Source organism: Coregonus clupeaformis, chromosome 18, assembly GCF_020615455.1.
Source record: "Coregonus clupeaformis isolate EN_2021a chromosome 18, ASM2061545v1, whole genome shotgun sequence".
Taxonomy (NCBI): domain Eukaryota; kingdom Metazoa; phylum Chordata; class Actinopteri; order Salmoniformes; family Salmonidae; genus Coregonus; species Coregonus clupeaformis.
The window spans coordinates 28,794,416-28,807,024 of record NC_059209.1 but is presented as its reverse complement, the minus strand read 5'-3'; the positions used below and the strand labels follow the sequence as shown (position 1 = coordinate 28,807,024).

The 12,609-nt window shown below is 43.8% G+C and overlaps 1 protein-coding gene across 1 annotated transcript in view; it reads right to left on the bottom strand.

Moving 5' to 3' along the window:
• The window catches only part of LOC121587270 (ABC-type oligopeptide transporter ABCB9-like), a 32,279-nt gene continuing 19,670 nt past the window's right edge, over positions 1 to 12,609 (bottom strand). Inside the window, exons 8-11 of the mRNA XM_041904185.2 lie at positions 6,277 to 6,450; positions 5,876 to 6,035; positions 4,948 to 5,084; positions 1 to 471 (exon numbers count right to left, since the gene is read on the bottom strand). Of these exons, the coding sequence (XP_041760119.2) occupies positions 151 to 471; positions 4,948 to 5,084; positions 5,876 to 6,035; positions 6,277 to 6,450 (792 nt within the window). The 3' untranslated portion in view covers positions 1 to 150. The remainder of the gene's footprint in view (positions 472 to 4,947; positions 5,085 to 5,875; positions 6,036 to 6,276; positions 6,451 to 12,609) is intronic.

The window sequence follows — 12,609 nt, the reverse complement described above, 5'->3', positions numbered from 1 at the left end:
ATATATAAACCACAGGAAAATCACATTTTCGACTGCACTGGGCCTTTAATAAATTAAGGGTACTGTAATGTAATGCCTTGGATATGGGGCACTCCATAGTCCATGATTGCCAGTCAGTCAGTGTTAGCTACCAATGGAGCCCAAGCTCTCTCAGTAGCGTGGTGCTTCACATTCAGACTTACTGGGACTGCTGCTATCAGGTCCACTTCGCTGACTACCCCCCTCAGACTTCCAGGAGTGCTTCTCTGGGGGGTTGAGGACCTCTGCCCCTGTCTCGATACCCAGGACCTGCCTCTGCACCAGCTTGCAGTACAGGCCCCCCTTTGCCATGAGTTGGTTGTGTGGCCCCTGCTCCACCACACAGCCACCGTCGATAACTATGATGTTGTCTGCCCTTTCCACTGTGCTGAGGCGGTGGGCGATCACCAGCACTGTGTGTTGACGCATGTTGTTGTTCAGGGCCTGCTGGACCTGAAGAGAGAGAACATGGAGAGGATCCTTACCTACACTAAGTCTAAACAACACAAGATATAGTATTCAGAAAACTAGAGAAAGTGGCATAAAATTCAAGACCACAGATAAGGAGAATATGTTTGAATGCTGGCAAAGATTCTTCTGCAATAATACTGACCTTTTGAAAGCAGCATAGTTACATTGCAGACAGTTAATGTACAAAAAGCTGTGAAGTATTTGTAGTTAATCATATCAGTAATGTTAGTTCATTATATCAGAGCTGTAGCTCCGCCCACCGGTGAAGTGGAGCAGAGCATGCTGGGCGATCTCCAGCTTAGAGAAGATCAGCTCGAGAGAAGTCAAGCGAGAGAAAGTTCCAGCCATCCTCATGTTTTCCCAACAGTTAGCTTTCATTGTGTTAGCCAAGGCCGGTGTGCGTCCTTGTTGATATGTAAGTACATATTTCATATCTTTCAGGTGTTTATGTCTGAAGATGCACTCTTATGATAATGCAATATTTATGGTTATGCTAATTAGTAGTTTATACTGCGAGCTAGCTATTGTGAGCTGGCTAGCTCTGGTTTGGTTGTCATATCATTTCGGACATTTAACCCTGTATTTGTAAAGGATAATGTCCCCCAATGCGTTGTTTATATGCCCTGTAATTGTATAGGTGTATGATACATCATTATATGGGTATTACATTATATTTCACTGTTTAGAGGTATGCAAGTTCATTGTGCAGTTGTAGCCTTGAACTGAAGATGATGGTGCTATGCCTTGTAGTACACGTGCAGCGGCACTCCTTTGATCTCAATTAGTGCAGTCACAGTCACATTGTATTGTGCTGTATGGTCCTGTATAGCATTAAGTCATCATAGTCATGTTATAGCCATGTATATTGTTTATAAGAGATGTGAATTGGAGATTGTATTCTGTCATTCACTATTGTATGACTCTTTACTTGCAGACCACATACAAACTTTTGGTTAACACAATTATCAAGCCATACACTGTGCTGTGCCGTTACTGCTCTGTGAATCAGCGTCATTAAACAACCTCAACTGGAATCATACCAGTCTGTCATCTGTGCCCTTACAAGTACATGGGAGAGAACACATAGTGCTGAGTAAAACCTAACCCTACAGAATATACAGTCCACCAAGTCCTCAACTACATTGTGGTTCTTCGAGCTGGATAAAGGTGTTTACTCCCGGATCAAGATGCAGCAAGTTACTGGTGAAGCATGGACCTGGTCTGATCATCCAAGGCGCCAAGCCTCACCTTATCCAAGTTATAGTAGCACAGCACGGTATGATGTACATGGGCAGGAAGAGGAGAGTTATTCTCATCATGAAGGAGTGGCCAAGATGCCCCCTTCACCTCGTCATGTGCAACCTCATCCACTCGCCAGGTTCAATGAGATGCTGCCCCAGAGAGGGACCATCAGAGCCATCATCACAGAGGGTATGGTTCAGAACCCCAGCTAGCCCACAGCCTGCAGAGGAAAAGAGAGCACATGGAGGTCAGCAGAGAAGGCTCCACACCCTACGCTTACCGGGAACACAGGAAGCTGCCAACAGCTTACCAAGCAGAGCTACAGGAGATCCGGAAAGAGAACGAGAAGCTGCGTATCTCTCAATGAGGAAGCTTGTGGATAAGGTCTGCAGTCTCCAGCCACCCCTTGACCCGACTGCAGCCAGCTACACCCCCACAAAGTCTACTCAACAACAGTCTGGCCCCGCTGTACGAATTGAATCGGTTCTCCCAGTCCACCTCATTCCCCAACCTGAGCTAGAGGAAGAGTTCAGCGAGGAGTACAGTGAGGAGTACGATAACGATGAAGAGGAATGCGATGACGTTGAGTGGCCTGATCCACCACCATGGCCTACAGAGGAAGAATCAGAGCAGCCAGACAAAGAACAAGTAGTAGACCTCCTGGATAAGATGATGAGTGAGCTCAAAGTCATGAGGGATCAGGCTACTTCTGCTGCTGCTAAGCAGAGCAGACCAGCATCAGTAGTCAAGACTCTAGGCCACCCTACAAGAGAGGCTACACCTTCGCCGTGTCCCAGAGAGTCAAGTTACCATCCTGATGTGGACTATAGCCAACCTCCTCACCAGGCCAGTGCTGCACCTTCACAGTGCTATGTCGGTGCAGTGACCCGGAAATATTTTCCTCCTAGGGCTCACCCTCATGCAGCAGCCTATGAGCAACGAAGAGCTGCCAGCCAAAGGCAACCAGAGCACCCACCAGGTCACCGACCAGGTCGGGTTCCATGGATACCTAGGCCAGCCCCTCAACCCCATCCGCAGCCCCCTAGAGGCTTCACCGCCGCAGCAGCAGTGCAGACTTACAGAGGGCCTAGGCCAACCATCCCTAACTTCAACAGCCGAGACCCAAGTGAGTTTGCTCGCCTGAAGATCGCACTAGGGAGCCTCCTGCCAGCTGACGGGAACGAGCTCTTCAAGTATCAGATCCTAGTTGATCACTTAAAGCTAGAAGAAGCCTGCCTAGTGGCAGATTCATACCTCAATTCCCCCACGCCTTACTCAGACACCATGGCAGCCCTGAACGAGAAGTTTGGACAACCACACCATGTTGCCCTGAAGAAGATAGCCAGTGTCATGGACTCTCCCGATGTACGCCGTGGAGATACAGCTGCCTTTGAAAAGTTCGCACTACAGGTTCAGTCCTTAGTGGGCATGCTCCGGACACTGGGTCCAGATGGCGACATAGCGCTGATGTCTGGATCTCATGTGGCACGCCTACTCAGCAAGCTACCACCTGAGATGAGGTCAGACTTCCGCCGTCGCATGTTTCATCAGCCAGGTAACACACACAAACACACACACACACACACACACACACACACACACACACACACACACACACACACACACACACACACACACACACACTTTGGTTGAAGCAAGTTGCCAGACCACTAAGTGCCTTAGCCCATCCATACTACATACACTGTGCTGTACTGTTCCGTGCCTGTCCATATTCAGCGTTATTAAACCACCTCAACTGGAATCTTACCTGTCTGTCATCTGTTCCCTTACCAGCACATGGGAGCGAACACATAAAGAATATACAGTCCACCAAGTCCTCACTTACAGTTTATTTATACTAAAAGAGGATTCACCAGGGTTAAAAGTATCTAGTATAGTTGAAGACTTGATTTGCCTGAAGATAGAGAGCAGGGAGGACACCAGCAGCTGAGAGTAGTTATAATAACATTAGACTGCATTTAGAGAAGTAGGTTATTGAACTAAAACAAGAACTAGGTTATTGTCATGAAACTTCAGGAGATGGATATAAGTGACAAACACCGGCTTCGAGGGCATTATCCCTTTTATACAATGGGTTACCAACATATTCAAATAATGATTTACATATGTTTATTAAAAACATTATTCTGATTAATGTATTCGTACTATTTCATACTTCCACAAGATATAGTCCCGACACAAATCTACGGTTGCTACGCAAGCCGGCTGGTCGTCTATTGGTTCGGTTGCCAGAGAAGCGACCCAGTCATTCAGTCTTTTTGTTCTGTATCTATGGACGCGACCTAGTCGTTCGTTCTAAATGTTCCATTGCCATACTGGCTGGCAACGTTCTTATCCCTTACTTGCTAGCTAGCCAACTACGGCTAATTTACAGTCACATCAAAAAGTGCAACCAGAATAACAGCAAAGTAGCGCATTTGTTTAAGTTGTTTTCTAGTGACATTTATTTGGATACATCCATAACAATGAGCTAATGAGGCACGATTTCGCTTGGCATAGAAAATGTGCTCACTCGTCAGGACACTTGTTCGGAGGATCTAGCAAACAGCACAGTTAACGCAATCACTTCAAATTGAAGCTGGAAAGACTGCAAACTACAGTAGCTGCACTTCGTTTAGTTTTACCTTTTTTCAATTGACATTTCTTTGTATATATCCATAAAAATGATGCCAGCTGATTCATGATTTCAACTGGCTGAGAAACGCTGCCTGCCTGTCTGTCTCATCCCAACTCGTTCATTACAATGGGACAGCTGGAGATCGAATTTGAATATTGAAACAATGTTGCAAATGCAAGGTTTATACAAATCTCCGCTGTTGAAAACGAAATGTTAGTCTAAAATAAATGTGAGATAATGTCTAGGTGCTTTTTATAGTGGAGATCAAGTTTATAACTTGCCTGGCTGGGCTGATGAGATAGTGGATTGCGCAGTCAGATGGAACAGAGTAAATAGGCATTTTAACGTCATAGATTTAGCTGGTGGTAACTTGTGGAATAGACACCGGCTGGAATGTGCTTTTAACCAGCATTCAGGATTAGACCCACCCGTTGTATAATACTCTTCCTCTTTAAAGCCACCAAGGCAGGGAGGGGTTTTCATTTTCCAGGATATACTGTATCTTTATCTATAATTCACAACTTGATCTAATTAAACACAGATTACAGAACACTGATTTGACCTGCCTCTTTACTTACAACATGTTCGCTCTCTGCATCCAGTGCACTGGTGGCCTCGTCCAGGATGAGAACATGTGGGTTGCGGATGAGTGCCCGTGCGATGGCCACCCGTTGCTTCTGTCCCCCTGACAACTGGGTCCCCTTCTCACCCACTCCTAAGAGAGGAACGAGGAACAATTCCACTGTGTTAGAGATCTTAAAATAGAAATGCAAAATCATATGAAAATCGTGAGGAGATGCTGTGTTTCTCAACATACTGATCGGCCAATTTCCATGAACATCATAAGATTTAGCAGTTTTTAGTTACCTCCTGTGGGGATCTAGATGTGATGCCTAGCTTAGAAGGAATGCATTAATGATTAAACATAATGGGTTTGTACTGTACTGATATAAATTGTTTCACATAACAAGCTGTGATTCATGTGAGGAATGTTAGGGGGTAGGATGAGATAAGAACTTGTGATTCTCACAGACACATACACACTGCCTCTTTGTTATACCGTGCTCAAGGACGTGTACTGCAAAAGTGCTGACTTTCTGGATAAGTTGCAAAACAACTAGACACCTGGCAACAGTGAAGCGCCAAGAGCTGGGACCAGCCTGTGCGCCAACGGATAGGCTGAGTAAGTCTAAACCACGCTCAGTCTCTACTCTGATTGGCCAGCAGGGAGCGGGAACTATCTCTGTCAGAGTATTTGAAGAAGAACTTAGAACAATGGATCAGTTCTCTGAGTGCCCTGCGTGGTATTTCAGTGGACCCGTATATACGAACATCATATTTACCATTGAAGTGGTTTGCATTAATTAAAATACTAGTCTATTTTAGAAGATGTGTATTGACCTCTTTTGTTCCTAATACCAGATTTGAATTGACGCAATTTAACACTCCTAAGATGTTCGTTTTTATATTTCACTCCAACCGTTTAGGCAATAGCATTAATATCACCTGTGTCATAGCCATTGGTTAGACCGGTGATGAAGTCGTGTGCGTTTGCCTTGGTGGCTGCCTGCACCACAGCCTCCATAGGGATATCAGTCAGGCCATAGGTTATGTTCTGCTCTACAGAACGGGAAAACAGGACAGGCTCCTGGCCCACAAGTGCTACCTGCAAAAACAACACAGATATAGAGGCTGTCTTCCTGCATTGGGATCTTTACCAGTCTTCAACTAAAAATGAACACTGCTGCCCTGGTGGTAAAAAAGGATAAACTGTATCTAACACGAGACAGAATATGGGGATTTCATGGCATACTTCTCAGGTAGTAATGGCGATTTAACACAGATTCTCAAAGACGCCATTGTAAACAAGGAGTTAAAACGTCAGAGGAGAAGTGTGGAGTGCTGACCCGTGAATGGAGGAGGTCATGCTGGTAGGTGTGCACCTGCCGGCCGTCCAGCAGCACCTGGCCTTGTTGTGGAGAGTAGAAGTTCTCTAGGAGCCCCACACAGGAGGTCTTCCCACTGCCTGATGGTCCCACCAAGGCTGTCACCTCCCCAGGCCGCAACGTGAAGGACACACTCTGGAGACATAAACCAGAGTCATATACAGTGTAGAAAGTCTACACCCCCTTGACATTTTTTCACATTTTGTTGCGTAACAAAGTGGGATTAAAAATTGATTTTTGTCAACGATCTACACAAAACACTGTAATGTCAAAGTGGAAGACATTTCTGAGTCAATACATGTTAGAAACACGTTTGGCAGCAATTACAGATGTGAGTCCTCTTGGGTAAGTCTCATAAGAGCTTTGCACACCTGTATTGCCCAATATTTGCCCATTATTCTTTTCAAAATTATTCAAGCTCTGTCAAGGTGTTAGGGATCATGGCTAGACAGCAATTTCCAAGTCTTGCCATAGATTAATCAAGCAGATTTAAGTAAAAACTGTGAATTCCTCTCCCAGTGTCTGGTGTAAAGCAGACCGAAGCAGGTTTTCCACTAGGGTTTTGCCTGTGCTTAGCTCCATTCTTTTCATCCTGAAAAACTCCCAGTCTTTGCTGATGTCAAGCATACCCATATCATGATACAGCCACCACCATGCTTGAAAATATGGAGACAGCTACTCAGTGATGTACTGTGTTTGCCCCAAACATAAGGCTTTGCATTTAAGTCAAAAACAGTATTACTTTAGTGCCTTGTGCAAACAAGGATGCATGTTTTGGAACATTTGTATTCTTCTTTTCACTCTGTCATTTAGGTCATTGTTGTGGAGTCACTACAATGTTGTTGATCCATCCTCAGTTTTATCCCATCACAGCCATTGAACTCTGTAGCTGTTTTAAAATTACCAATGGCCTCATGGTGACATCCCTAAGCTGTTTCCTTCCTGTCCTGCAGCTCAGTTCAGAAGGACGACTGCATCTTTGATGTGTGGGGTGGTTTAATACATCATCCACAGCATAATTATTAACTTGACCATGCTTGAAGATACACTACATAGCCAAAAGTATGTGGACACATGCTCGTCAAATATCTAATTCCAAAATCATGGTCCCCCCATTGCGGCTATAACAGCCTCCACTCTTCTGGGAAGGCTTTCCACTACATGTTGGAACATTGCTGCAGGGACTTCCTTCCATTCAGCCACAAGAGCATTAGTGAGGTCGGACACTGATGTTGGGCGATTAGGCCTGGCTCGCAGTCGGCGTTCTAATTCATCCCAAAGGTGTTCGATGGGGTTGAGGTCACTGTAATGTCAAAGTGGAAGACTGGCTTTGTGCAGGCCAGTCAAGTTCTTCCACACCGATCTCGACAAACCATTTCTGTATCGACCTCGCTTTGTGCACGGAGGCATTGTCATGCTGAAACTATTTCTGGAAAATGTATTTTCCTAAATTCTAAATTTGTTATTTTATTAGGATCCCCATTAGCTGTTCAAAAGCAGCAGCTACTCTTCCTGGGGTCCACACAAAACATGAAACATGACATAATACAGAACATGGATAGACAAGAGCAGCTCAAGGACAGAACTACATACATTTTTTTAAAGGCACACGTAGCCTACATATCAATACATACATACAAACTATCTAGGTCAACTAGGGGAGAGGCGTTGTGCAGTGAGGTGTTGCTTTATCTGTTTTCTGAAAACAGGTTTGCTGTTTATTTGAGCAATATGAGATGGAACGGAGTTCCATGCAATAATGGCTCTATATAATACTGTACGCTTTCTTGAATTTGTTCTAGATTTGGGGACTGTGAAAAGACCCCTGGTGGCATGTCTGGTGGGGTAAGTGTGTGTGTCAGAGCTGTGTGTAAGTTGGCTGTGCAAACAATTTGGGATTTTCAACACATTAATGTTTCTTATAAAAAGAAAAAGTGATGCAGTCAGTCTCTCCTCAACTCTTAGCCAAGAGAGACTGGCATGCATAGTGTTTATATCAGCCCTCTGATTACAATAAAGAGCAAGACGTGCCGCTAAATACATTTTATTTAATTACCATAAATCCCATGAAAACTATAGAATGACAAACCAAATAAATATGTATAGCAGCCTAGAGGTAAGTAAATGGTGGTTTCTTCCCTGTCTTCTCTCTGGCGGTGGGGAGAATGATGAAGAACTTTATGCTGTGTATGTGCACTGTGAAGGCCTGTTGGAGGCTTGACCACTTTGGCCAATCAGAACGTTGAAAAAAAACAATCACAGTGTGTCTGCCTTGATGTTCATAAAACACCACGGACCCTCTCTTGCGCAGTGGAATCCAGAACGATGTGTGACCACTTGGTTACGGCAACACCATTCTGCCGAGCACACCCAAACCAGAGTGGTCACCGCAAAGCCCAAGGAGCCTGACCCTATCCGCAAAGCCCAAGGAGCCTGACCCTATCCGCAAAGCCCAAGGAGCCTGACCCTATCCGCAAAGCCCAAGGAGCCTGACCCTCTCTGTAAAGCCCAAGGAGCCTGACCCTCTCTGCAAAGCCCAAGGAGCCTGACCCTCTCTGTAAAGCCCAAGGAGCCTGACCCTCTCTGCAAAGCCCAAGGAGCCTGACCCTATCTGCAAAGCCCAAGGAGCCTGACCCTATCTGCAAAGCCCAAGGAGCCTGACCCTCTCTGCAAAGCCCAAGGAGCCTGACCCTCTCTAGAAGCCCAAGGAGCCTGACCCTCTCTGCAAAGCCCAAGGAGCCTGACCCTCTCTAGAAGCCCAAGGAGCCTGACCCTCTCTGCAAAGCCCAAGGAGCCTGACCCTCTCTAGAAGCCCAAGGAGCCTGACCCTCTCTAGAAGCCCAAGGAGCCTGACCCTCTCTAGAAGCCCAAGGAGCCTGACCCTCTCTAGAAGCCCAAGGAGCCTGACCCTCTCTGCAAAGCCCAAGGAGCCTGACCCTCTCTGCAAAGCCCAAGGAGCCTGACCCTCTCTGCAAAGCCCAAGGAGCCTGACCCTCTCTAGAAGCCCAAGGAGCCTGACCCTCTCTGCAAAGCCCAAGGAGCCTGACCCTCTCTGCAAAGCCAAAGGAGCCTGACCCTCTCTAGAAGCCCAAGGAGCCTGACCCTCTCTAGAAGCCCAAGGAGCCTGACCCTCTCTAGAAGCCCAAGGAGCCTGACCCTCTCTGCAAAGCCCAAGGAGCCTGACCCTCTCTGCAAAGCCCAAGGAGCCTGACCCTATCTAGAAGTTGCTGTAGCCCTGCTTGGGATATTTAGCTTATTGGCTATTGGTTGAGACTGAGGGCCCGTTCTAGCTTGGTATGTCAGGGTGGGAAATTGGAAATGTGAATTTGGCCAAAAATGGAGGTAATAATGTATTTATTTAGGTTATAGTTTATTGAGATGCATGAATACACCACACCAATAGCACGATTTTATGGCTGTTTTCAAACAAATTTCCTGAAATTATATTTAGTAATGTTCACTACTTGGTCAATTGATTTGATAGCATGTTTAAATCTAGGCAAATAAATGATATGAATTGATAGTTCACCTCTCTGTTTTCTTTTATTCTGTAATAGGATATATTGTAATCATGTGTTCAAGCTAATGAAATCAGGGGCTCTTGTTCAGTGCCACTTCGACTATGTGTGCTCTTCCTGGTGCAATACTGCCCCCAAGATAATTGCAAATAAATTGCAGACATCTCAGAACAAATTAGTCAGGATTATTCTTAAACTTCCAGCACGTACTCATGTTGACCATTCCCACTTTGAAAGCCTTAGATGGCTCAAAGTGGAGGAGAGAGACTCTCGGATTAAATTGTGTCTTGTACACAAGATTTTCCACCGTATGGTACCCAGGTACCTACTTTAACTTGGTCCGAAATAACCATAATTATTCCACTACACTAATAAAAATGGTGGTTCAACAAGGCTTCATCTAAGATCCTCAAAGTTCTTTGAAGAACCTTGGGGTTCTTGGCACTGAAAATGGCCCCCAAAAAGTTATTCCAAGAACCCCATAGGAGTTGGGGATCATTGAGGAACCTCCTTAGTTGGTGGGGGTTCTTGCAGGAACCTAACTGCCCAACTGAAACATTTGGTTTTGAATTTGAAAGGACAGCAGGTGCAGGCACTTGTATGATCTAAATTGATATTGTTTTATGATGATACTATCTATCTTTCCATATTTGTGCAAATCTTTCTGAAACAGAAAATGGACACAATTCAATGGATAGCAATCAACAAAGAGGTAAGAATATGTTGAAGGCTAGCTGTATTGGGTGCAGATGACTGTACTGCTCACTTTGGTGTCTGTGTCTGCAGGTATACAGACGAGAAGGCATTCAATTGGTATTGGTATGTTATGCAGATCACATTTACCTTCTTCTTCCCTTACCCCGTCAATGAATATCCTGTAGGCCTCTACATTATGGACAAGGTATGTGTATGAAAATTATTATCAAAACTGTTTTTTTATTCACATTCACCACAAAAACCAAGGTATTAATTCTGTTGTGTGCATGTTTTGTTAATCACCTGTATAATTACAATTTTTTGGGATTCACAGACTTCACACTCCCTACACCTCTGATGAATATAACAGGAAACCTGTTAGATCACCATGCACTGAAAAATCATTCTGTCTATGGATACGGAGAACATCAACATCAACAATTTGGGCTCTGCTGGGAGTTTACCTCATATTTTGATTTTTAATTCTGCTTTGCCACTAAAATCATAATAAACACTGAGAACTAAAATATTGTGTTATTGTTGTTAATGTTATGCATATTATTATTATTATTATTATTATTATTATTATTATTATTATTATTATTATTATTATTAATAATAATACAGGAGGGGGGTAGTTCAAAAAGTAACCCCAAAAGGTTATTCAAAAGGTTCCATTAAAAGGGGTTCCAAAGCGACTTACAGTCATGTGTGCATACATTTTTACGCATGGGTGGTCCCGGGGATCGAACCCACTACCCTGGCGTTACAAGCGCCATGCTCTACCAATTGAGCTACAGAGGACCATACTCCAGGAACCTTTTCTTTATAGAGTGTAGGAGTGAGCTGATGTTGTTCCTTTTAGATTTAATAGTGGTATGGGGAAAGAAACGTTGTTGTACTCAGCTGCCATTCTTTGGAATAGTCTTCCAAAGAATTTGAAACTTATACCTTCAATGGGTAGTTTTAAGTTCTCACTGAAAAAAATGCTAAATAGTAGCATGTCTCAAAAGTGAGTCGTAAGATTATAGTACGTGGCTGAGAAGGAAATGCCCGGGATAGCATATGGTCTGCCTTTTGGTGCCTGTTGTTTATCATATTGTGATTGTCTTGTATATATATATTAGGGATTGTTTTATATATTAAGGGTATGTGAGACAAGGGAGATGTACCTGTCCATAGTTGTTTATTAGGAAATGGAACTGTACTAATTAGCTCATTTGATGAAACAAACTATTTTGTCTGACATTGTCTGTTGCCACCTAACCCTGCTGCATCCCCCCTCCAAAAGGACCACAATGGAAATAAGCTTTTAAGCTTTATTGTGTTATCCTTGATGATTTTCTTCAATTGTATGTGGAGGCGTCACCGGCAGCAGTGCCCTTATGTATGTATTTTAACAATTGGTCTAATAAATGAAATCAATCAATCAATACAGCGTAGTTTAAACTACACAATACAATGAAATGCCTACTCGTAACTTAAGTTCTCTTGCAAACAGTGCAATGAAATTAAGCTATATGTATTTATATTTATATTAGGCTATAACCTACACATAGCTATACCACACTCTAAAAATTAGGGGTTCAACAAGGGTTCTTCTAAGAGACTCAAAGTTCTTTGAAGAACCTTAGGGTTCTTGACACTAAAAATGGCCCCCAAAAGGTTCTTCCAAGAAACCCATAGGAGGTGGGGTTCATCGAGGAACCTCCTCAGTTAGTGGGGGTTCTTGCAGGAACCTAACTGCCCAACTGAAACACTTGGATTTGAATTTGAAAGTGCAGGCACTTAAATGAAAAATGTAAAGATCTCCTCAATTTAAGGTAAGGTTTGTCCCTTGTATGATCTAAATTCATATTGTTTTATGATGACACCATGTATCTTTCCATATTTGTGCAATTCTTTCTGAAACAGAAAATGGACACAATTCAATGGATAGCAATCAACAAAGAGGTAAGAATATGTAGGCTATAAGAACATGTTGAAGGCTAGCTGTATTGGGTGCAGATGTCGGAAATGCTCACTTTTGTGTCTGTGACTGCAAATATACAGACAAGGAGGCATACAAAGGTATGTCAAT